Consider the following 26622-nt stretch of genomic DNA (forward strand, 5'->3'; position numbering starts at 1 on the left):
GAGAAAGCTCTGACCCTGGTTGAGGCTAGCTGGACTTCCTTTGGGACAGGGACCACTAACAGATTACTTTTCAATCTTTGGGGAATGTACCAGGAGAGATGGTCCTGTAGATATGTGGATCCCATACTATTTAGGACTTTAGGATCCCAGACTATTTAGGATTTTAGAACCTTGAAACTGATCCAGTACTCCACCTAGAGCCTAGAGCCAGTAGTCCACCTAGAGCCAGTGTAGCTGGTGGAGCTCTGGTTGAATATGTGCCTGCCGTGGGGTCCCCATGAGAACCCTCGTTGCTGCATTCTGGATCAACTGAAATTTCCAGAACAGGCCCAAGGGTAAACATGTGTAGAGTAAATTGCAGGAGTCTAATCTGGAAATGACTGTTGCGTAGATCACTGTAGCAAGATTGGGTTGGGGAAAAATAAGGTGCCAGCTGTTTCACCTGGCGTGGATGGAAAAACTGTGTACAAACCGTGTGTGCTACCAGGGTTCCATAATTAAGGAGACGTCCAGGAGCACACTCTTGACAGTCGGTACATCTTTCAGTTGGACATCATTTGGGTTGGCAGCTGGGATTCCCTGTCCAACCTGCATCAACCGGCCACATGACCTCCATTGGATTCAGCTTCAGCTGGCTCTCTCATCCCACCACAGTCTCCAGACAGCTGGCCAGAACTTCTGGGGCAGCTTCCTGATGACCCTCCATCAGCAGATATAACTGGCCAGCGTTCACATACTGGTGACAACCCAGTCCAGACCTCTGTATTTAACCTGGCAAGGGGTCTCATATAGATGTAAAAAACAGCTTTATCTCTTGTGTTCAAATTGGCAGCTGATAGTACAGTTCAGAAACAGATTACAGAAAGTATTTGGGTTTAAATAAATCATTTTTGCCTATTAGAAGCGTGTGGGGGAAATCCAAATAAGTATGCACTGTTTAAAATTTGTGTATGTTTGTAAATTCGTCAGTTTGAAGAATTTTAAGTTGGGGATTTTTTTTTCAAAGCCATAAATGTATTTTGGCATGTTGTACAGGGTTTTGGTCTTGTGATTTTTGAAGGGCAGGCCAAGTACAACAATGAATTAAGACGTCTCTTGAATCTCTGAAGATTTTGAAATGCTGCTTGTGATACATCCTGGCTGTGTGCCATTCAAAGAGGAGGGGGAAGTTTCACATGCTACGCTCAAGGTCTTGGCATGGCTGTAGTTCCTCTTTGGATCCCAGCTCATGATTATACTATGTGCTGTTACAGTTTCATTTGCTTCAATGTACGGTAGTGTTGAGCAATAAATGTCACCGTTGCATGAATAATAAGTAGCATTATAATGGTCTTCTAATGAATTAGTGTCACCTAGCACAGGCCTACCATCAGGTATAAAATATAATCTGAAAGAACATGCTGAAATACTTCCATGACTCCTCAGGTTCATGTTTCAGTCCAGGGAGTTACTGCATAGTTGGGTAGAACAGTGTATTCTGGCAGGAACATCACAGACCGGTACATAAGTGACCTAGAAGCTAGCTAACTTGGTGGTAAATCTATATCTATAAACGCGAAATACCACTGACTGACTCATCAAAAGAACTCAAAAACCACTGAACCTACAATGTTGAAATTTGGCACACTGGTTCATTAGGTGCTCACTAAGAACGGATTTCTCAAAATATTCAGTTTTACTCGAGTTATTACACATTTACTGTTATAACTGCTCATCTCTGGCCATCTGCGTGAACATTCTAAGGGCAAACCAGCCCCTCAGTCCACAGACATTCTGCACGAACATTCTAAGGGTGACAGTTAAACACCACCAGCTTCAACAAACAGGCTGCAAAAAAGCATGCTGAATGTCACCCCGAAGTTAACAGACAGGCTGTGAAAAAGTACTCCTCCACCCACCCTCATGTTAACAACACCGCTACAGCCAAATACAATCAAAACAGATTACAAACCACACTATCACCTTGGACTACTAAACATTTGTCGGGTTTTGCATATGGACATCAGACTGATTACTGTGCAGACAAGTTTACTGCTCTCAGCCTCTGATCACCCTGTGCATGGTGTTGTGCTCTGAAGTGGCGGGATGAGTCCCCAGGAATGTGCTGCAGTGGCGGTACAATCCAGCTCCCTGCCCTTCAACCCTACCCTGAACCTCTTCACAGCCTTCCCACTCATCAGCATCCAATGGCAGAACACTTCCTTTCTGCATCCTGAAAATACAACGGCTGCTTTCACTTGACGTCTTTTGGAGCCCACCAGGTGAAAGAGCAATAACACATTGCATTATACAAAGACAACTTCAGGAAGCTGGGCGTCATCTTGATTTCTCAGTGATAATACCAGGATATACTATTTTTCCCCCTTAAGATACATATTATGGATGAACCTCCGTATAGATGGCAGTAACAGGCAACAGTTTCCGAGATGTAAGCAGGTGGGAAAACTGTTTCTGTGGCCCATACCTGCGAGATGTAAGTAGGTGGGAAAACTGTTTCTGTGGCCCATACCTGCAGTTCTGTGCACACTTAATTTCTTCCACATGTTCCTGATTGTGGGGAAAATTAATAGCTAAGCAGCTAACAATGGCTTGCCACTTTTTTTTAAAGCAAAGTTCTTTGGAAAAGGGGAGTTTAGCATGGATTTGAGGGTTGTCCCATTCCAGATTCTCCCATCCATCAAACAGCTATCCCTGCCCCAGAGTTTCAGATGTATTTCAAACAGGCTGTGCCATAAAAGGGATGGGGTAAAACCAGCACTATGGAGCCGGGAAAAGGGTTGGATGCCTCCTATCCTACTGTGATCTAAGTTCCCTCTCCAGAAAAGCCTTCTCCTTGTTTCTTTAGGGTAATTAGAGCATTGTTATACATGGGTACAGTTTGACTTTGGCTCCTTGGGGATATGTCCAGGAGACTCACAGCTGCATAATAATGGAGAGAGGGGGCTTTAGTGCATGAACCCTATGAGAAATTTATTTTTCTCTGCTGAATCTTACAGATGGGCCACTTGTTGATGTTGTTACCTGCGCTTGAGAGTTTCTAATTGTTATAGAAATAATTGCCTTTTTGTCAGGGAAGCACATAACGCTGACTGAAACAGGAAATGTAGTTAAAGTAGCTGATATACTGAAAATCTTTGTTTGTCCTTGGATTTTGAATTGAGGCAGGAACGTTCCTGATGATGCTGCATTCCAGGGTGTACACGAGCTCCCTTTTTGCTTTGGTTTTAAACATCCCAAATCTGTGCCCAGGGGGAAAACTGTTACTATCCAAAGCAGCATACAGCCTGTTACTATCCAAAGCAGCATACAGCAGAAACACACAGAACATTAGATTCAGTGCAAACTTTTGTTACGTCTAATTCTGCTTCCACTGTTTATCTGCGTGGGCAATGCAGAGTACAGAATTCCTCATACCTGACTCTCTAGCTTCTGAAATATTACCAAGCAGCTTCTCTGCATGCTTATTCACAGTCCCACAAGCCATTTGAAAAGATAGTTCATTTTCTGAGGCCTGTAGCTCTTGGAGCTAAGTTACATTCCCTGTATTATGTGGTTTCACAGACTGTGGTGACCTTCATATTAAGGCCAATGCATTGATTTTAAGTGTTCATCGACCTCTTCAAACTTCTTTCTTAAGACTTGCCATGTGTCTTAAACTCACTGCACCTTTGTATGCAAGTTTTATCATGAAATGTTGAGGTCTAAAGCTGTCTTCACAACAAAATCTTAATTGCGAGTGTGAGCTAAGATTTTGTGTTAAGAAACTTGAAACAGTACAGGATTTGCTGCTGAAAGCAGACATTGGTAAGCCTCTAATCGTTTAAAATTGGGTTACCTTGAAAACATTAAGAGTCCAGTAACTGGAATGTAATGAAAGCAGGATGAAGGTTACTTTTGGACTTTGACCAATAATAACCCCAAGCAGGTCTTTAACTTTTTAATTGCCTCCATCTAGTGGCCATTAATGTTTGTTGCATGCAATCCCTGACAGGTTGTTTCACTAAGATTTTGTAGGTCTGTTGTGAGATAATATCTAGTCATAAGGTCTTTACAAATGACTATGCTGTATTCCCATAGCAGAACATTCTGATGTGTTCTTATATAGAAGAATGACAGCCTGCAGGTAAAGGGTAGAGTTATATGTAAGGGGAACACCGTCTACACTAGCACTATAGATATAATCAAAATAGTGACTACCACTATTATTTATTGTACCCGACAGAGTACTTGGTCTAATGTTCTAGAATAATTTAGCTAGCAAGAGAAATATAGCAGCTGCCTCAAGCAAGGCATCTAAAGTTTTGTTAGGCGTGTGTGTGCCCTTCTTATCTAGTCTTTCATCTCCAGCTTTGTTAATATAAAGACTGCCTTTTAAAACTGCTCTCTGCTTTACAAGGGACAATAGTGTTCTGACTAATGCTAGGGAAATAACTGATTAGCTGTTACTCTCAAAGGGGGAATAGATCAGTGGTGGGATTCAGCAGGTTCGCACCACTTCAGCAGAACCGGTTGTTAAAATGGTGCTTGTTAACAACCAGTTGTTAAATTATTTGAATCCCACCACCAGAACCAGTTGTTAAATCATTTGAATCCCACCACTGGAATAGACATATTTTTGCTTCTGTATCCCATTTGCTTGGGTACCTCTAAGATGTTTTCTTGGTTGGTCCTGATAAGATTATAGCACTATTAAATCTTCAAGAAGAACTAACCTGACACCACCTAGTGGACACTTTGAGTCAAAGAATCCAAGTGGCAGTTTTGAATATTTTTTTTTTCTAGAGCATCCCTATCGATTCATGGTCACAGATTGCTTTTCATGCAGCATATTTCCCTATGGCCACTAATGTAAATGTAAGCCTGTTGGAAGAGGTGAAATAAAATGGCCTGTATAACACACATATCAACTTTACATACAAATTTTGATCACTACCTGTAAGCAGGTATTTTCATTCTTGGGTATGGTTTTGTTATAAAAGATTACTTTCTGTGGCAGTGATACTGTATATGATATAATTTAAGAAAAATGTCTTTCAGTGGGAGTGTTCAGTTGTACAAGGGCTTAAAATGATTTTTTTCTAATATGGGAAACCCATAAAGACTGTTCTTTGTGCAAGCGGTGCTGCTTCCCATGAGCCTGTGCTTTTCTCTGAAGCATTACTGACCCACTTAAGGAAATCCTTCTCTGGCAGTTGAGTAAGCACAGAAGGCTTGACTCAGTTGAATACATTTAGCTTTTGTGCTGCTGAATGCTGCTTCCTTGATGATGCGTCTTGTTGCTGATGGACACCATCGCCTGAGCCAACAAAATATTTCACAAGGATCATGTGGGTTTTTCCCTGTCTGTTGACCTATACCTATGAGACAGCTCTCAGAAAGGAATAATGGAGTCTGCCCAGAGATGCAAAAACCTGGTGAAGATGTTGCAGCGTGCTTACAATGTCAGTTTTGTGTGTAGCTTTTGGGCTACACCCCATGCATAGATAGCTGTGAAATTGCTTCTGGATGTTCAGCATGGTAATTGGCATTCGTGTTTTATGTTAAATAGTGATTGCTACAACAATCATTTCAGAAGAGTAACTCACTGCTTTTCTGTTGAGTAGACTGTGGCTGCCTAATTTTTTTTTTTTTTACCTACCGGAGTATATTTATACTTGGGTGGAAGAAGCTTTTATCAACATTCATCTCTTTTTCATGGAGTTATTTCTGCAGTGAATAACTAATGATCTGCTCTTCAAGACATAAAAAGTGCGGCAGTCATCTGCCCTGGCTTAGATGTTGCAGTAATAGGATGGTGGGGCTTTGCATGATGTGTATGTGTGTTGTTCTTCACATGTTTTTATATGTCCTGTTAATGCCTGTATATTCCTCTAGGCACTGGTTTCAAAAACGATATCCTTTGCTTTGCTTTTTGTCAAGCCAGTCCCAGGGTGCTGAATAACCTTTCTTGCATACTTCTGTCTGTGTAATTGGCACTGGTGTTTTGTAGTGTGCAGATGTCGACATCGTAAAGTTTGCAGTTCAATCCTAAACAGAGCACCCCCTCTCTTTTGAGCTAATTGACAGTGATAGAAGGGTGTCTTTCAACTTTGGTTTGCCGATAGTTTCCTATGTGTGCTGCTTGGTGGCTACAAAAGTGAAACATGTTCTTTGTTATAACTCTTCAGCAGAATTAAATTGTTCTTCTGTGTAGTCTCTGTGCATGAGGTTATCAATTGAATGTACTACTATAGCAGTATAAATATGTGTTCCACTTCAGATTTTATTTAGAAAATTGGCTTGACAAAAATTCAGCATTACAAGAGAATGCAGAAACATAAGGTATCCAAATCTACGGGATCAGCATTTTTAATTTGACTCAAATTGGGCCCCTTTGTGTCCACATTCCTTTTTTTATGATCTTAGAAAGAAGGGGAAATAGAAGGATCCTTGTAGTGTGCATACTAGTTATAAGCAGCAGCATTGCAATGATGTTGACTAGTTAAGTCTGGAAGTCTAGAAGATGCAGGTAAAACAAAGAACTTATTGGCTGGCTATTCTAATTGAGTGCTTTGAGTTCCATTACTCTGATGCTGAATTCACACCAGATCTATATAATATCTCTTATACTGCACCACCATCTGACTTGCCCAAGCAAAACATGCCAATAACGTCTTCATTATGCATGTTTTTATTCAGTAAGCAAATCATCTTTTATCCTTTCCTGGTTTTATGTTTCCATTGATGAAAGCTTCAGCAGTTTTTAGACCACGGAAACACTGAAGCAATTCTTAAATGAAACATTTATTACTCCTAGATTTCTTTTCAAAAACTGACTATACTATATATGTGGTTGCCATCTATTTCTTGCTATTTTGAGATGCAGTTGGTAGTTGTTTTCATTTGGGTGATCTTAAATATGATCCCTGTTAAGTTGTTGGCAGACGTTTTTAAAGACACCTAATTTTGTGAGGGTTCACTTACATAACACAGTTTTATCATTAAAGTGAATCCAATTATTCCTATGGTACACTCTTGCAAGAAAACTTTTTTACCTTTGGTTGTCATCCTCTCAAAATAGTACCAACTGACTATGTACATTTACAGATCATCTGCTTAGTCATGGAGTGTTGCAAACTGATCATTCCTAAGTGAACAGCGTTCGGAAATTTCTTGTGTGATGCAAGCAATGTTTGACCTAAGAAGCAGTGTGGAACTTCATTGTTATGGCAGTGCTCATGCAGCAGTGGTCCATCACAAACCTTCAGTGTATCCCCAGAGTCTCTCTTCCCCTGGTTGCCAAGATCAAGATCTATGAATGAGGACAGAAGAGAATTTATAAGCACATCAATTCTGTCACTGTTGTGGCAGGTGAGGGGGTGGGAGAAGAGTCAAAAGCCAGAGTTGTGGTTGAGAAGAGAAGGAAATGAGGGAAATGTCACCTGCTGATCCTTTCTCAGACATCTTGACAGTGTGTCTCGGAAGCAACTTTCTCTTTTGTTTCATTCGCTGAACTGTGCAAAAAACAATTTTCGTTCATTCTAGTACCAGGTATCTTTTAGGTACCTCATACCTGATGAAGTAGCTTTTGCTTTGATTACCTTTCTCAAAGCAAGTGAATTAGTAAGTAAAGGCGAATCAGTTTTGGAGAATCTGTTTTATGAAATTGCTTCCTGTTTCATAAGTAATGTATATATTGTTCTCTTTAGACCGAATCTGGCTATGGATCAGAATCAAGTTTGCGGCGCCATGGCTCCATGGTGTCCCTTGTGTCTGGAGCAAGCGGGTATTCTGCAACATCCACTTCCTCATTCAAGGTGAGTGACAAATAAGGAATATGATGAAATAATGACAAGATTGTGTTCTAGAAATACTTAAGGAAGTTACTGAAGATGTTCTACCAGTACTGTTTTTAAAATAAATTTAGTACAAATTCAGGTGGTATTAGTTTTTTTTTTTTTTACTGCCATTTACCATGGAGGTCAAATCCCTAATATACCGCAAAGGACAATAATTATCTGCAGTCACAAAAAAGGGATAAAAATGATCAAAATAACTATTGTCCTATTAGTCTGCTATCTGTGTTGGGAAAAATATAGGCCTATGTCCTATTACATTGTTTACTTGATTGGAATTCCCTAGAGAATGTTATTGGTCCTAAGCAAGCAGACTTCATTAAAAGCTGATCAACAATTGATCATTGTATTCACAATATAAATCTGGTCAAATAGATAACCTTCAACATTCTCTAGTTGTAGGCTGCTTAATGTGACAAGAGACCTATAAAACCTCTTATTTGGGACACTTGGTGATAATTTGAGGTTGTTTTTTTTAGCAATTTGAATATTGCTTTGGAAATTGCCGTTTTTCCCCCAGTTTAAGATTAAAAACTTTGGACTGTTTTATGTTTGTATGTATTCATTCCTTTTTTCCTTAGTCTTAATCTTAGTGTGACAATGTTCAGAGCCAAATTGGATATATGAGTAACATCATTAAAATAAAGAATTCTCTAATTGAATGAGCAGTATTACAACTTACCAAGTTTTTAAAAAGATAGTTAATCATGGGGTCAGGAACTGTGTACTATATGGCCATCTCTTTCTTTGAAAACTCTTTTTACCACTTGCCTTTTTTGGCAAAGGCACAGGGCACAGAGAGCTCATGTCTTCAGCGGCTAGGAAAACAGCAGAGCTTCACAAACCCCAAGCGTCTCGTGTTCTTAACAGCCTTTGGAAATATTTTAGTGTAGCAATAAATAATAGAAGCATGTGCTCTGTATTCTGCTGGTAAGTAGTCAAGCCTCCTGTGAAGGAAAAGAGTGGATTGCCCTTTTCCCACCGAGAAACAGGGTCCGTGATCCAGATACTTTCAAACAGCTGAGTTTTAAAATTTTTATCAAAAAGAAAGAATTTTTTTTAAGTTTCTCTCTCAGCTCTACACATTTCCAAATAGGGGGGAAAGGCAATACAGTTGATGAATTGAATCTTAGAAATGAATCTGAAGTCTCTAGCATCAGGTCAGGGTGTTTATGGCATTCTCTCCTCTAGTCCAGGAAGAGGCAGATGACCCCCCCCCCCGCCAATCATTCTTTGTGAATAATACCTATCTGTTAGGTTTTAGCTGTTGCCATTGCAAAAGCCAATTTCCGTTTGTGTAAACACATACACAGTTTACAACTGTACTGAGGGTCAAAAGGTTGCATTGTTTACGACCTCAGACCAAGTGGTTGCCCTACAAGATAAACGATTTCTAAATAAATTCAAGGAACATATGTACTTTTTTCACACCTCCCAAAGCACAGAAGTTTGTTTTTCGGCATGCACCTTTTTGAAGTAGTGTGCAAGCTGTATGTGGATTAAATTGCGGCTTAATAAATGGGAAAGGAACAGAACAGCTCAATAATCGAAGTGTTTTGTTAAGTATAGCAGAGGGAATCACATAAGGCAATTCCTCTGAATTTGAGTTTAATAAGCAACATGGATGTTCCTGTCGAAAACAAAAAATTATATCTATTGCTTTGAATGGCTCAGTTCATAAATTAATGTGAAACATGCATGTTGGTTATATGGTCTATGATATGTAATATTTTGACTGAAACTCAAAAGCTAGTTATATTCCATAGATTGATACTTAGGCAGCTCTAGTGTCATTGACAGAGGTGTAGCTAGGCCAGAGTGCACCTGGTGTAAACTCTGGCTTTTTTCGCCCCCCCACAGCAGCGCGCCCCCCCCCCCCCGCGGCACCCCATTCCACTTACTTTTAGGAAAGGAGCAGGCCGAAGAAACCTGCCTGCGTTGCCTGGGCCTGGTGGGAACTACATTTCCCAGGAGCCCCTGGGGAATATAGTTCCCACCAGGTCCAGGCAATGTAGTTCCCACCAGGTCCTAAAAGTAAGAGGGGGGTGCGCTGTGGGGGGGTGCACTGTGGGGGGGTTTGCCGTGGAGGGGGCAGGGGGGCGCTGCAGAAGGGGGGAAGGGGTGATGTTTCTGTCCCCCACGTGACCAGAATCCTACAGCACCCAGTATTCCCAGGTGGTCTCCCATCCAAGTACTAACCAGGCCCGAACCTGCTTAGCTTCCGAGATCAGACGAGATCAGGCGTATTCAGGGTGGTATGGCCATAGGCGTGTGACCAGAATCGGTGCGTTGCGTACCCCCTGCCCCCTGGTGGCTTTTCCACTAGTCATTGATCACTCTTAAATACTGTATCTTACCTGAGATTTGTATCAGATTGTTTGTAGCCTGCTCATAACATTTAAAAAATCCAAAACCTTTGCAAAGGCAGTTTCCATTGCACGTTGAAATGTGCTTGTGGCCCTTGGAGTTCTACCATGCTCCCATTGATCTTAGATATTCCCAGTTCCATGTCCTTTCTTGCACCACCTCCTCCTCTTCTCTACCTTTCGCAATTTCCTTTTTATCCTCATTTTGTGCCCTCCTTTTTTTTCTCTTCACTCTTCCTCCCTGTCTTCATAGCCAGCTGCTTAGCTAGGTCTGTCTTTCTCTGGCCATAATTGGCCCACCAGACAGGTTCACATTTTCCAACCTGTGTACTTGGCACTGGCAGCATCATGTTCACCCTGTTTGGGGTGCTGTGTGGTTTCCGGGCTGTATGGCCGTGTTCTAGCAGCATTCTCTCCTGACGTTTCGCCTGCGTCTATGGCTGGCATCTTCAGAGGTTCTGATAGTAGGAAAGCAAGTGGAGTATATATACCTATTAGAGTATCCAGGGTGGGGGAAAAGAACCATTGTTAACAAGTAAAGGGTGCAATTAGCAAGCTAGATTTACATGTGTTGAGTGGAATCCACCCTGTTTGCTGGCATGCGTGACTTCAACCCTGCCAGTCTTTTGCCATGCCAAGCCCTTCATGTATATTTGGGCCATGGTGGTGTGGGCCTCTCTGCAGGTGGATTATCATAGAAAGAGAGGGAGAAGAAAATCCCATTTCTTTTGCATTATTTACAGGGGGAACCTGAGAATATTTATACAGAAGTATTGAACTTTATGGGGCTCCCTCCCTAGTAAATGTGTTTAGGGTTGCCGCCCTAGACCCTATATATACTATTTATTTATTTATTTATTTAGGCTTTTATACCGCCCCATCCCCGAAGGGCTCTGGGCGGTGTACAGCATATAAAAAGACAGTATAAAACAGGTTAAACATTTAAAAGCAGCGATAAGCCCAGAAATTTGGTTTGCACAGTCTCAATGGATTGAGATATAATTAATAAATAGTTAATTGGCGCCCAGTGTTCCACATTTAAAATTCTCTCTCCCCTAGGAAGGGAGGCATGGCGAGTCTCATTCGATGGTATGTGGCCAAGATGTCAGGGCCACAGGGAGGAGGGGGCACCATTAGCGGCCGGTTTCTCCAAAGGCCCGGCAGAACAGCTCCGTCTTACAGGCCCTGCGGAACTCCCCAAGGTCCCACAGGGCCCGGACAGCTGGTGGTAGAGCGTTCCACCAGGCCGGGGCCAGGGCTGTAAAGGTCCTGGCCCGTGTGGAGGCCAGCCGCATCGCTGAAGGGCCAGGGACCACTAGTAAATTGGCCTCCCCCGACCAGAGAGGCCGTGTAGAGACATATGGGGTGATGCGGTCTCGAAGATACGACGGTCCCAGGCCACGTAAGGCCTCACTATAGTGAATACCAAGATTTTCACTAATTTCAACAAGAGAAGAAAATGAAACTCATGGCTGAATTAACTGGCAATCCTTAATTATGAAACAATTCTAAACTCCTGGGAAAGTCTGCAGGTGGGAAAATCTGAAGTTGGCTGGGTTATTTATCTATTCTCTAAAGTCTCTTTTCTCATAAATTTTTCTTTGCCATGCTTACACGCTTGCTTTTATAATTCATTATTCCTACAGGTTCCTGAAATAATTGAGCTGATTCTGAACCCAATCTTCCTTTTATACTCAGACACGCATTTTTTGTCTTTGTGAAAATAAGAAGATTTAGTAGTAAATTTATTTTTCAATTTCTGTGGCAGTTAACAGTAAGAAGTTGTTCCAACAAAAAACCACTGAAAGGCTTAAGGCATCTCGCCAAATTCATTGAGACAGTCTTTAGGGCCAGATCTCATTTAATCAGGCGCATGAGGGGCTCACCCCAATACAGAAATAATTTTTAACAAAGCAAGGCCAGTGCAGATACTGCTATAGGTGGCCACATCCTGTTCAAATCATAACTAAATACAGAATAAATGAATGTGGTGGTGACAGACGGTAACAGTTTTAAAAGAAAGAAAAAAATCTCTCTTTTCAAACTGTTACCAGTTTGAGTTGCTAGTTAATCATATCTGCCAGATAGTCAAGCTTATTACTTTGCCTGAGCCCCTTCCCAGAATACCCCCACAACATCAGGAATGCTGTGGGACAGATGCAACACCTGGAAGGACCTTCCCTTTCCCCCTGAAGTCACAAAGTTGTCCTGTGTGAAAGGCAAGTAAGCAGGTCAGCTGCCCCAGAGCCTTCCAGCAGAACCGGTTGTTGATGGCTTGAGAGAAAGGAGGCACCTGAGAATGTTAGCTAGCACCATGGGCTATTGAAAGCACAGCAGTGACTTAAGGCATCAAGTTTGGCCAACTGAGGCAGGCACGGGCTCCGAAAACATCAGGTATGAGTGGGTGGAGCCAGATAACCAAGCTTTTGTTGAATTTATAATGAGTCTGGCTTCTAAACTTGCTGTGCTGGGTCCTTGATACAAATAAAATTGTCAAGGGCTGCTTAAAAATGCTTTTATCATGTCTACCAGTTCAAATGATGTAATTCATGATAACCAGAAAACTGCTCTACCACAGAGGCATAGCTCCAAGGGGGGGGTACATGACACAACGGGCGTGCACACCCCTGTGGAGGTGTGACGGGGGCGGAGGACATCGGATGCTTCGGATGCTTTCCCCTCTTACTACGCCTCTTTCTACGCCTCTTCTATACCATGATGATGTGTGTATGCTTTGATCAACATGCTCTTTAATGTTTGAGTAATACCAGCTCAATATTTGGTTTTGATTCCTGAACTTTCAGAAGGGTCACAGCTTGCGTGAGAAGCTTGCAGAAATGGAAACCTTCAGAGATATCTTATGCAGACAAGTTGATACGTTGCAGAAATACTTTGATGCCTGTGCAGATGCTGTCTCCAAGGACGAACTTCAGAGAGATAAAGGTATTTCATTGGGGGTTGGACTAGGTGACCTTCCAGCTCTATGGCCTGAGGTCACAAGGCATAATGTTCTAGGATTTCATTGAATGATGTTTTAGTTTCTAGTTGGCAATCTTCTTAGCAATCAAATAATGGGTTGGATCCAGTCATCTTTCTGCTTCTGATAAAGGGAGAAGTGGTTCCCTTTGACCACTGAAAAAGGATGCACTGAGCATCATGTACAATAGTCTCATGGAAATGGCTGTAGTGTGGATGGGAATAGAATGAGATTGTGGGGGAGGGGTGGGTTAAGCTGGCTGGATCCAGCCCAGTGTTATATTGAGAAAATGGACTGTTTTCTTACATGTCTGGCTCACTTGCTGTTTGACTCCTCTGTTCCTTTCCGATTCCTATGTCTGCTTTCTTTTACGTCTGATATCATAAATTACCCACCTTGTACCCTAACAAAAGAATGGTGGACTTAAATACTTTAGATTAACCACATATTTACTCTTGAAAGTATGGAAACTTTAAAAATTTGACCTGTGCATGGATGCTTGGCCTGGTATGCTATCTTTGTTCAGTAATTCAATGTAAGCTCACTGTTTCTATGCGAACTTACCTTGAGAAGGGGGTGGTTGTAAAAGCAAAGTTCTAATGCATCCAAGATATTAAATAAGAAATCCAAAGTTATTTCAGTCTGGTCTTATGCATATTTCTTAGGAAAGGAATCCCAAAGAGGTCTGTGAAGCTTGGTTTCAAGAAGATATGAATACAGTTAGCTTAGGAGCAGAAATACTAGAATACACAGTTGAGCAGGAAGGAATTTTCACTGTTTGCTTTGATACTGCTTTTACTGGTACTAGCCAGCTATTCTTGTATTAAATCTTGATATTTACAGTACATTTGTAAATGTAGTGGTGAGGTCAGCCAATGTTGCTTTCCCTTCTCCTGGGAATTCAGAGGCATAACATTTCTTAAGTGTGTGAAGTCATGGAGTGACTCATCTGAGACGAATAGTGCACTACAGCATATAATTAAAAATCATTGGACTGTTCTTCTGAACTAATGTGTTTGAGTAATCCCCAAGTAGAATGGCTGTACGACCTCTTGTATTTAGGATACCACCTTTCCTGTCACACATATGCACATAAAAAAGAAATGTGCATTTTTAATGTATGAGAATGTTTTTTCTGATTTGCCTACATGAAACTTATTTCCATGCTTATTTCTATGCTGCCACAGGAGGTGGTGATGGCCACTAACCTGGATAGCTTTAAAAAGGGCTTGGACAGATTTATGGAGAAGTCGATCTATGGCTACCAATCTTGATCCTCCTTGATCTCAGATTGCAAATGCCTTAGCAGACCAGGTGCTCGGGAGCAGTAGCAGCAGAAGGCCATTGCTTTCACATCCTGCATGTGAGCTCCCAAAGGCACCTGGTGGGCCACTGCGAGTAGCAGAGTGCTGGACTAGATGGACTCTGGTCTGATCCAGCAGGCTAATTCTTATGTTCTTATTTAGGAAAGCAGCTTTTAAAAAAAATCTTCACTAAAAGCAGGAAGACTGGTTGACTGACCTGCCAGCTATTATTGAGGCATGAAGAGTGTCTCCACATCTGCCCACCCCGTTGCTCTTGGGATACTCAGATGGATGCTTCAAAAATCTCTCTCTATCTCTTTCTTGTAGTGGTAGAAGATGATGAAGATGATTTCCCCACAACACGCCCTGATGGGGAGTTTTTGCATAATAACTGTAGTAAAGAAAAATGTGAGTACATGTAAATTTATTCTAAGTATTTCAGTGGTAAAATAACAACCTAGGAGCTAATTCAAAAGTGCAAAAATGTAGATTAACTTTGAGATCAGAAATATCCATCAAAAGGCAAACAGTCTATTTAATGTATTGTCGAAGGCTTTCACGGCCGGATTCAACTGGTTGTGGTGAGTTTTCCAGGCTGTGTGGCCGTGGTCTGGTAGATCTTTTTCCTAACATTTCTGGCATCTTCAGATACACCTCTGAAGATGCCAGCCACAGATGCAGGCGAAACGTTAGGAACGAGATCTACCAGACCACAGCCACACAGCCCGGAAACCCCACCACAACCAATCTATTTAATCTTTGCACTTTGGAGTTTTAAGTGTTCAAAAGTCCTTTGTATTTTTCCCTCTTAGTAACAGATGCTGTAGAGACATAAATAGATTCAGGATGTGGTTGGGAAACAAGTATTAAGCCATTCTCACATGATTACTTTTAATATTCAAAATGCTTTGATGTGTTTTTCTTGGTAACTTGGAAAACTGGTGTCCTAGAATGAAGCACACAGATTGTTTCATAAGTTGGATAAGTAACAGACAGGGATAATTGTTGAAGGCTTTCATGGTCAGATTCAACTGGTTGGGGTGGGTTTTCTGGGCTGTGTGGCTGTGGTCTGGTAGACCTTGTTCCTAATGTTTCGCCTGAATCTGTGGCTGGCATCTTCAGATGATTCACAGAGGGAAATCTGTTAACCACTGTGTCCAGTACTGGACACGTTAGGAATGAGATCTATCAGACCACAGCCACACAGCCCGGAAAACCCACCCCAACCAAACAGGGATAAATTTAAAAGTCCCTTTCAAGGCATGATTTTCAGGCTTCTCTGCCTTCGCCTCCTCCATATTTCATCTTTTACGTGCAGAGGCTTATTCACTGCTTGTTTGCTTGACCTTTGTCCTTTGTTTATTACATTTGGATGGCAGAAGTGAGGTTGATTAGTTTGGGAAGGTAATTTTTATCTTTCAAAGAGTGTTTCCCATCCATTTGTGACCAGCTGAGAAACACTCTTGGACCTGCATGTTGTAGTCCAGTTTCTAGATCCCTATCAGTTTGTTTTACAGCCTTGTTCTGGCCCTGAAACTGCTTTCATTGCCATAATTAAGGACCTCCTAAATAGTCTTTCCGATCCTTCCAAAGGTCAGAGTCCAGAAGATAGTGCTAAGAGATTGTAACTCTTCTCCCTGACCTTAGAGGTGTAGATTTCACAAAGTCCCCTCTTGTCTTCAGTGCTATGCAATATCCTGAATATATGGGTGGTTCTTTTTATTGAGGAGGATTTGGGTTTTGTTGTGGTGACACATCTTGGGTGTTGAGGAGCATTGCTGGATTTTTCTTCTTGATTATATTTATCTTAACACTCAGATTTTTGTCTTCTGACAGAAGAGTTCTAATTATGTTTTTAATATACATCTTTTTAAATTTTTGTATTTGAATAGTCATCCTCGCTTGACTATTTTATACCAGAAGATGGAGCTGTTCCAGTCCCTTCATGGCCAATTCCCTGTTAAGCAAAATTGAAGCTAGAACGAGAGAAATGGCAACCACATAGATCATGTCGATGCCCACTCGTTGCTGCAGTGATGTTGATGTTGCAGGCTCCTGAGTAATTGGCACTGTACTGTGAACGGGCTCCATCCTTTCCCTACTGGTGGGCAACTGGATAAAGTCAGAAAAGTTACAAGAACAGGATTGAGTAATATTCAGCCGACGTCAAGTGAGCTGCAGCACTGTGCACATGGTGCTCGTCCATTTCCCATACCTCCAATCCCATATACTGTAGGTCCATGTGTCAGTGGTTTGGGCACTTGCTTCAATCCTTGTTTGAGGCCTGAGATCCTCCTTCCTTGCTTACTGATTTAGAAGAAGAGTGGAAGTTCAGTTTTTTATTCATTTATATCTGGAGTTGCTCTCCAGTAAGACCCAAAGCAGTTTACATGGTTTTCCATTCCTCCAGTTTATTCGCACTGCAATGTAGGTAAGACTGAGAGTATGTTACTGGCCTAGTAGTCTTCCATGGCAGAGTGAAGATTCAACCCTAAGTCTCCCAGATCATGGTCCCGCTGCTCTAACCACTATACCATACTGGCTGTCATACTGGCTTCAGTTTAGTGTCTGTTCTCTAAAATGGATTGGCAGTTAGAGTTCTGAGCAGAGCTGTGTTAGACACACTATAATAACCCTTGTTCTTCTTGGATGTTCATGCAAAAGATATTTAGAGCGAAGTTCCCATCACCAAAGTTGTCCTCACTAACTGGGGGGGTATGTGTGTTCTAAGTATACCCATAATAATACCAGAAAGATGTAGCCCCCATGCTGCTTTGTTTATCTGTCTGGGGTTTATGTGGTACTTAGCTGTGATTAGCAGCAGATTTTGCTGTTACCCTGAGCTGAGCCATAGCTGAATGGCAGAGCAGTTGTTGTATTTATTTCACTGTATTCACTGGCATAGCATTGTGCTGGTTCCAGGAGCATGGGACATACCCAAGGGAGCTTAGAATGGAAACTGAACCCTGTTTCTCCTTAGTGGGACCTATTTCTGGCCCCTGCACTCCTAGGTCTGTGCTGGTGTGAGGCTTACTTAATGACCTGAACAGTTTCTCAACTAGTTTTAGGATTATGCAGAGGCGTAGCAAGGGGGGAAAGCGCCTGGTGCACTGGTGTGTCCTCTGCCCCCGCCCCGGAACACCCCTGGAACGCCCTCGCCACGCTTTCACAGGAGTGCGTGCCTGGTGCGTGCCCCCGTCCCCTTGGAGCTACGCCTCTGGGATTATGCCATTAATAACTCTGAATTTTCAATGAAGTTCATAAGCAAGTAAAAAACAATCATAAGTTAGAACATTACATTAACATATATTCAAATTAAGCCAGGAATACAGCAGCATATGTGAAAAGCACATTACAGTATTGTAATCTAGAATCTACAAAGATGTAAATGATGGTGCCAATATGCATTTGATTCAGAAGTAGTTTAACAACTGGGTAGGCCTAACCTGGCAAAAGGCTCTCCTACTAACTCATTATCTTAGATTCCAGAAGTGATACTCCCTCCAAGAAAAGAACCTGATTCTGCAAAACTGATTATTCAAGGAGAACATTTCTACTAGCTTGTATGTTCAGATAACATCACCTCTGTGTTGCTGGACTAAATTATGCTGTTCCTATTAGTGGGTTTTTTTAGTTTATTATATAATACCTAAATTTATTTTCCAAAGTTTTTGGCTTTGTGGTGTGCCAAGGGACCTCAACTTCAGTTGCCCAATGCATAGCAGTGGCTTTAATCTTCCTAGTAATCACCTACCCTTGAAAAAAAATGAACTAAGCATCCTCCACCTGTTCCCTGAGCTCTTTGGAACAATCGCTGTGCTCAGGACTCTACTGAAGGACCAAAACTCTCTTGCTGGATCTCCAAGGTTTGGCACCAAGTGACCAAAGAATCCATCCTATTTCTCCAGTCTTTTGAATTGGGTAGGTCTTGTGGGGAAGAGGTGATGGTAACCACAAATAACAGCTGGATATCCAGGCCATCCAAAAGATCCGATGTTTCAGTTTTCCCAAGCAGTTCATCATTGTGAGTGCTGAAGCTTTTATTATTCATTCAGACAGTTTGTTAGGTTCTTATGTTGGAGGTAGGTAAAGTCACATTCCAAGGACATAAAGGGCTCACCGTCTGCTCTTTTGGGGAGACTTGGCAGTTCAGGATCTAGAGCTCCTAACCAGAAGTGGTTGCCCGGTTACTTTAAACAAACAGGCCTCTTTCTACCTAAAAGAGGAAGAATTCCGGAAGAACAGAAAATAAAGGAAAAGAGGATAAGCAAATACTTCCTTTTTTCTATAGAACTAGTTAAAGTTGAAAAGAGGTTTATTTGTAATCATGGATATCAATCCAAGCTGTCTCTTTCAAGGCGTGATGGTGTGTTTCTCTGCCTGCATAGCCCATTCTGTTCTTTTTGGTAATTACAATTATTTTCAGTTTTCCAAAGCAACGTTCCACGTTTAGATTTCCATTCAAGGGAATGGCGTCCAATTCAGAGAAGTCAGTCACCAGTTGGCACCACCTTCTGGTAGACTCAGGTAACTGGTTCGAAGTGGATGAGCGTAAAGGTCGTGAATCTATAAAAGATTAGCAAAATCTTCGGAAGAAAATTAATGATTACCAAGTCTCCTCTCATTGCCTGTCACACTGCAGGCTCCTGCCTTGCCCTCAGTGCTGTTTCCTGAGTGTCTGCTGACTCCCAGGAACAACACTCTGAGGGTCTGATGAACTGTAACAGGATGGAGATGTCCCTTAAACGTTTGCAGGTGGCTGGGTACTTCTCTGCATTAAAACAGCTGAAGGCAGTTTTGAAAACATAGTCATACTTGAGATGTGATACTTGTCATACTCGGAGTAGTCATACTTGGGGTGATACCACTATTTCTGCCCCAAGTATCAAGGACTACCTGTGCTACAGTTGATACTTAAATACCAGATAAGTGGACTGTTTTCATGGACAGCTTCATGTGCCTCCAAGGACAGGGAATCTATTGCTTGCAAAAGGAGCTTGTGTGGCGGACCAAACTTTACCAGACTATAGTCGTAGCAAACAGCCCTGTGATGACTGGCATGAAGATTCTTTTATCACTTAAAGTAGAGTAGGACCTTCTGCCTCTATCCATCCCTTCTCCTTCATATTCAGAGGCGCAGAAACCTGCCAGTTGGGATGGGGTTGGGGCTGTACCTGTAACACAGTGTGATTTTATGACTTTGGATGCTGTACTAGCTGCAGAGGCATGTCTTATTTTATTCATGCATCATCCTCTACTGCTTTCTGTATCTTAATCAATATAATTGTCCTTGTTGATCATAGTTAATTATGTATAATGTTGTCATCTATTGCAAAAAAACCTTGAGTGGTGTATTGTTTTGGAAAATACAACCAGCAAAAGAATGTGAAACAACGTACCCTGCTATTTTCCTTTTGTTTCATTTACATCAGTTCATTGTTTGTTTTTCTTTTGGGTGATGATTCTTCATGTTAGCATGACTTATTGTTGTGCATAATTTCCCAGAGCTACTATTTCCCTCTATCAAATAAGCACATCTCTGAAACGTTACAGAGGAGGGGAGGGAAAGAAGGTGAGTAGTTTTTTGACAGAAATCCCCATAACTTTTCAAAGCCGGTGTTGAACTTTAGAGGCTAAAATATGAGTTGTGAGTTAAGAGTCCCTACTAGAGATCTTGCCTCCACCATTAATTTACTGACTTGCACAGAGCAAGCTTAGAAGCTTATCTGCTTAGGATGGCACTGTAAATGGCCTTGGTAGGAATGTATGGGAACATCTGCAGTGTGGTTAAATGGTGCTGGCCTAGTCCAGGAGTCTGCAACCTGTGGCTCTCCAGACGTTCATGGACTAGAATTCCCATCAGCCCCTGCCAGCTATTGGCCATGCTGGCAGGACATCTGGAGAGCCACAGGTTGCAGACCCCAGCCTAGTCTGAACTATTACCAGTGATGTCGTATGCTATAATGCAGACAAGGAGTCATCTACCTAATGATGTCACAGAGCAATTGCATGCCCTGGGACATATGATGAAATACAGTCTAAATAACTGTAGACCAGGGGTCCCCAAACTTTTTAAACAGGGGGCCAGTTCACTGTCCCTCAGACTGTTGGAGGGCCGGACTAAAATAAACTATGAACAAATTCCTATGCACAAATGATTGTAAAATGTTTGATTTCACCTTTCAGCCTTTCTATCATGGTCTATTTTTAGAACAGTGACCAAAGTATGTCAAGTACAGGGTGGGCTCCAAATATTGTTGGGGAGGCTGTGGAATACCTTCCCCTGTAAAAAAAAGCAGAACTTTCCCAATGAAGCATTCCATCTAACCCAGGATCAGGTATCTTCCTGGGTTCTTTCCTCCCTAGCAGCCAGCGAGCGATTCGCCAGCCTGGCTGATGCCAATGGGAGTGGGGCGGAACAGAAAACCTGAGAGCAACACATGGAGTAGCCAAGAGGGAAGAGCGGAGCAGGCGTTGCCACATGTAAGGTTTCCAACTCTGGGTCAGAAAATGCATGGAGATTTGGGGGTGCCATCATGTAACTGCAATCAACGGCCGTTGGGGCCAGTTCCTCCTCTCCCTCGAGCCCCCACTGCACATGAATGGAGCCATCACTGCCATGCCTGGCGGGCCGGATAAATGCCTTCAGGGGGCCACATTTGGCCCCCGGGCCGTAGTTTGGGGACCCCTGCTGTAGACCAACAGCCCCTACGTCAGTGCATGTGACTTGAATATTGTATTCTACCATCTTTATTATGTTCACATATTTTTATAGCAGCCTGATTCATATTTTTTTAAATAGGTATTTTAAAAAATTGGAACAAGCTTAGCAACAGGCAGCTAATGCAGTATGAGGCATTCAAAAACACTGTAGCTAAGGAGAATTTATCCGGTTAAGTATTTTAGGATAATGCCCTTCTGTTTCACAGGTCATCTTTAGAAACATGACTACTTTCCCTCAGACACTTGAAGCATTTTTTGCCAGCAGACTGGAGCGCAGCTTTTGGTTTTGAAATACTGCATCTGTTGATTTTTCAGGTGGTTCTGTTTAATCAAGTCCCGCTTTAAGCTGTCAGATTGCTATTGTCAAAGAGTATTACCATTCCTGCCACCCACATGCTGTTTCAGTGCTGAGTTATACAGCACAGAAGAGAGGAATTGAGAGAGCATGATAAGCAGAGATGAAGCTGAGAAGGGCATTTCTCTTGTGCAGTTTTTTCCCCCCATTGCTTTGCAAATGACTGAACTCCAATGCTGCTGTCCTTAACTCCATGCCGAAGGTGCAGCACATGCCTTTTTGTGGTGGCATATTCATTTGAGTAACAGAAGCTTGTACTGATAAATGCCTGATTTGTTTGTTTTAGTGTTTCCATATGTAACGCCCAAAGGAATCAATGGTATCGACTTTAAAGGGGAAGCTATAACGTTCAAGGCAACAACAGCTGGAATCCTTGCTACACTTTCCCACTGTATTGAGCTAATGGTAAAACGTGAAGAAAGCTGGCAGAAAAGACTGGATAAGGTAAGGTCCTATGCTGCTCCTAGTATCTGCCTCTACTGCAGGCTGTATTGAGGATGGTAGAGTTCCACTTGCAGTTATGTACTTTAAAGATGTGTTTGGGAAAAGGCGTTTCAGTAGCAGCAAAATAGCCTGTTGCTTCTTAGTCTTTCATCCAGCCATCCCCTGATTGTCTTCTGTGGATTGTTGCCATTATTCTTGATATTTCTTTCTTACAAATTAGCATTTAAGATTAAAGCACAAGTAATGTTTAGATCTGTTTAGGAACTAAGAACCACTACACATTTTAGGTGCTCTGCTCATAACATTTGGAAATGTTTACTGCTATTATTTCAGTAACGTTATGAAGTATACTTCAACATTTAATGATGGGAAGTAATTCTGTGGTTGGTAGTGATAATTATTTATCTGAATGTAAATACTCTGAAGGAATGAATCCAGAACTGACAAGAAAAAGCACATTTTTTTTTTACATTCTACAAAGCTCTTGATCAACATGATGTTTTAACAAGTACCAGTTCTTGACAGAAGTGTTTTAAAGGTACGAGTGAAGTGCTGGTATGTGTTGGACTTTGAACAGTTTTACATGTGTCTGTTTCTACACCTTTATTTAAATAATGTACCTGACATTTGATATCAACCTTTGACCATACATGCTCATGGGCGCTCGCTCTCTCTCTCTCTCTCTCTCTCTCTCTCTCTCTCTCTCTCTCTCTCTCTCTCTCTCTCTCTCTTTCTCTCACTCGCTATTTTGCAGATAGGAGGAATAACCAGCCAACTTCCTCACACACACACTTTTGAGAACTTTTGTTTCAGTGACAGAGAGGCCATGTGTGAAACAGGCTAGACCTTATCTCAAACGCATTTTAATTTAATGTCCACCAAACTGCACGTAGAAGGCATCAGTGGAAGAAAATCTTTACTCCCTCCCTCCCCCGCCCCCAGGTCTCTTAAAGGCTATTTCTGGGGATTGGAGGAGCTGTATATGTCATGAGGCACATGGGGGGTGGCTGCAGAAAGGATAAGGAATGGGGTTAAAATGTTCTCAGTGTGAATGGAAAGCTTGCTGTGCCATACAGGAGTGGAAGAGAAGTGATTTTACCACATTTTTTCTCCTTACTTCACCATCATCCCACCTGCTGCTTTGTGGCACTTTATCTAGAGCAGTGGTGGCAAACCTATGGCACTCCAGATGTTCATGGACTACAATTCCCATCAGCCCTTTCCTGCATGGTCAAATGGCCATGCTGGCAGGGGCTGATGGGAATTGTAGTCCATGAACATCTGGAGTGCCATAGGTTCACCACCACTGATCTAGAAGGTGTCCTCAACCCCCAGCATCCATTCTTCAGAAAGTTCCCAAGTGGATGAGGAGGTAGAATAGAATAACTTGAACGCTCAGTTCAAGTTAGAGTAAATGCAGAGGTGTAGCAAGGGGGGAAAGCGCCCAGTGTACGGGTGCATCCTCCGCCCCCCGGCCTGCCCTGGAACGCCCTCTTCACAAACACACCCTGCCCCCTTGGAGCTACATCTCTGAGTAAATGCTGCTGTTGGGTAATTTGTAATATATTGCGCCGGAGTTCAAATAGTACAAAAACCTGCCAGAACTAATTTATTTTTCTTTTTTTATCCTTACCTGCTTTCCCCCCTGTATGTTTTTAAAATTCTTAGAGGAAACCAAAGAAAAACATAAGAATAGCCCTGTTGGATCAGAGCAGTGATCTGGCTAGGCCAGTATCCTGTCTCACACGGCGGCCAACCAGTTCCTCTGGCAGTACAACAACTGGTTATATAGGCTGAGGCATTCCTGATGTTGCCTTGTAGCACTGGTATTCAGAGGTTTTTGTGCCTCTGAACATGAAGGTTTTCTTTAGTCACCATGGCCACTGAAAGACATATCCTCCAACAAATCTGTCTAATCTCCTATTAAAGCTGTCTGTGCCTGTGGCCATTACTACATCCTCTGACAGCAAATTCCGCATTGATCACTTGCTGTGTACAAAGTATTCTCTTTTGTCTGTCCTGAATCTAGTGCCCATCAGCTTCACTGGATACTCTAGAGTTCTAATATTCTTCTGGAGAAAGAAAAATATCTGTCAGCTCCCTTTACCTTGTGCATAATTTTATGCACCTCTATCATGTGCCTCTCCCTTTCAATCTTTACTTATACAGAAGGTGCTCCAACCCCCCAATCATCTTGGTTGCCCTCTTCAGTACTTTTTCCAGCAATGTCCCTCTTGAGATACTGACTAGAACTGTGTATCAAATGAAGCCACTCCATAGATTTATACAGGGGCATTAATACTGGCAGTTCTATTTTCAATCCCGTTCCTAATAATCCCCAACAGAAGAAGAGGAGGAGGAGGAGGAGGAGGAGGAGGAGGAGGAGGTTAAGAGTGGTGAACTCTAATCTGGAGGAGGAGGAGGAGGAGGAGGATTTATACCTCACTTATCTCAATTGTGAGGAGTCCCAAAGTTGCTTACAAACCCATTTCCTTCCTCTCCCCACAACGGACACTTTTTAAGTTAGGTGGGACTGAGAGAGTTCAGAGATAACAATGACTAGCACAAGGTTAGCCAGCAGGCTTCATGTGTTGGAGTGAGAAAACCAACCCAGTTTCCCAGATTAAAGTCCACTGTTCATGTGGAGAAGTGGGAAATTGCACTCAGTTTTCCAGATTAGAGTCCACCACTCTTAACCACTACACCACGCTGGCCTTTTTCACTACCTTTTTCATTGCTGCAGCATACCGGGTTGTCACTTTCATTGAGCTGTCTAATAAGACGCCAAGATTTTTCATTCTCAATCTCAGCAAGTTCAGACCCCACCATCCAATATATGAAGCTGGGATTTTTTGCTCCAGCTCCTTACACTTAACAGAATTGATCTTCCTCTGCTACATTGTTGCTTACTCACCCAGTTTGTGAAGATTCTCCTGGAGCTCTTGAGTCATCCTGTGGTGTTCACCATCCTGAATAATTTTTTGTTATCTTCAAATTCGGCCACTACACCATTCCCCCCTAGTTCCAGATCATTAATGAGCAAGTTAAATAGTACTGGCCCCACTAGTGATCCTTCTGGCACCTTACTTTTTTCTTCCCTTCATTGTGAGAACCATCCATTTCTACTCTCTGCTTCCTGTCATTTAACCAGTTTTTAGTCCCTATTAGAACCTATCCCGCCATCCCATAACTGTTAGGTTTACTCAGGAATCTTTGGTGAGGTACCTTACCAAAATCCTTTTGAAAGATCTACCAAGTCAGTTATCTACATGCTTGTTCGCTTTCTCAAAGAACTCCCAAAAATTGTTGAGGCAGAACTTTTCTTCAGAAGCCATGCTGATTTTTCCCTCCGTCTATGTTCCTCTATATACCTAATAATTCTTTGAGTACATTTTCTAATAATTTCCTGGTGACAGATGTTGGGCTAACTGACCTGCAATTGCCTCTTTTTGAAATCAAAGCAACATTTACTACTCTCCAGTCTTAAGCAACTAAATTGTAGAAAAATTGTTTTAATCTGTTTTTCTGTGTCCATATATTGTGTTTGTATATAACTTCCAGATAAGTAATAACTATTTAGCATTTTCTTAGCTGATATATTAGTTGCTATAAAAAGCAAATGAACCATAATTTTCCACCAACTAAAACAGGTCCTGTTAGCCACTGTATCAGGTCCTTACAGATTTTCATTGCATTTTTATTGCATCTTACATCAAGATCTAGTAATTTTTGAAGGTGCAATTTTTGAAGGTGCAATCAGATTATGTTTAAGTCTGCTTCAGAGTTGTAGGCAATATATTTCTGTCCTTGTGTGTGTTCTCACAGGAAATTGAAAAAAGGAGGAGGATTGAAGAAGCATACAAAAATGCCATGACAGAACTTAAAAAAAAGTCCCATTTTGGAGGGCCAGACTATGAGGTATGAACTGTATACAGTTTACTGGTTTAAATATTTATCCTGCTTCTTGAATTCTCAGAAGCAAAATTTCAGTATCAACTGGTCCTGAATCAAGAAGATCCTCCTAAGGCATGCTAACCATTGTACTTCTTATTAAAGTTTTCATCATCAAATTATTCACTGACTGAACTATAAAGTTGCACATAAAAGCCCTTTCAGTGCAGAATCCTGTTTTGTACAGGGGTTAGCCAGATACTACAGAAAGCTCACATTAGGGGCTCAGATGTCAAAGGACCCCTTCACATCTGATCATAAAGGTTCTGTTTAGCCACAATAGCTGGTAATTAGTGATGGACCTATCCTCCATGAATTTGTCTAATCCCCTTTTAAATCCATCTGATGTCGTGGTCTTCAATAAATCTTATTGTGGTAAATTCCAGGAGGCACGTCCTTTTGTCTGTTCTGAGTCGACTTCATTGAAAACTGCCAGCAAAAATCATCAGAGAAACATAGGAAAGCATAGTTACTCCTGATTCAAAGTGCTGTCCTCATTGCATAATGCTTCCAAAACAAGCATTTAATAATTATTTCTAAATCCAAATATCAAGGTAATTAAAATGCAAGAAAGAACTTTGAAATAGGTATCGTGATTAGTGTGTGTTGCTTATGCCTTTTATGTAAAATAACTGGGAATAAAGGGGCAAGAAACTAGTCCATGTGT

At 41.8% G+C, this 26622-nt stretch overlaps 1 protein-coding gene and 1 non-coding gene across 4 annotated transcripts in view; one reads left to right on the top strand and one right to left on the bottom strand.

Annotated features, from left to right (window-relative positions):
* The window catches only part of CERT1 (ceramide transporter 1), a 65361-nt gene that overhangs the window by 22827 nt on the left and 15912 nt on the right, over positions 1–26622 (top strand). For all 3 annotated transcript variants that reach the window (XM_048504085.1, XM_048504087.1, XM_048504086.1), the window contains exons 4-8: positions 7689–7796; positions 13006–13144; positions 14810–14890; positions 21847–22004; positions 25830–25922. In XM_048504085.1, coding sequence (XP_048360042.1) covers positions 7689–7796; positions 13006–13144; positions 14810–14890; positions 21847–22004; positions 25830–25922 — 579 coding nt within the window. The remainder of the gene's footprint in view (positions 1–7688; positions 7797–13005; positions 13145–14809; positions 14891–21846; positions 22005–25829; positions 25923–26622) is intronic.
* LOC125437317 lies at positions 9986–10104 on the bottom strand. The gene has a single exon (XR_007245170.1). It is a non-coding gene; the product is annotated as a 5S ribosomal RNA (ribosomal RNA).

Source organism: Sphaerodactylus townsendi, linkage group LG07, assembly GCF_021028975.2.
Source record: "Sphaerodactylus townsendi isolate TG3544 linkage group LG07, MPM_Stown_v2.3, whole genome shotgun sequence".
Taxonomy (NCBI): Eukaryota; Metazoa; Chordata; class Lepidosauria; order Squamata; family Sphaerodactylidae; genus Sphaerodactylus; species Sphaerodactylus townsendi.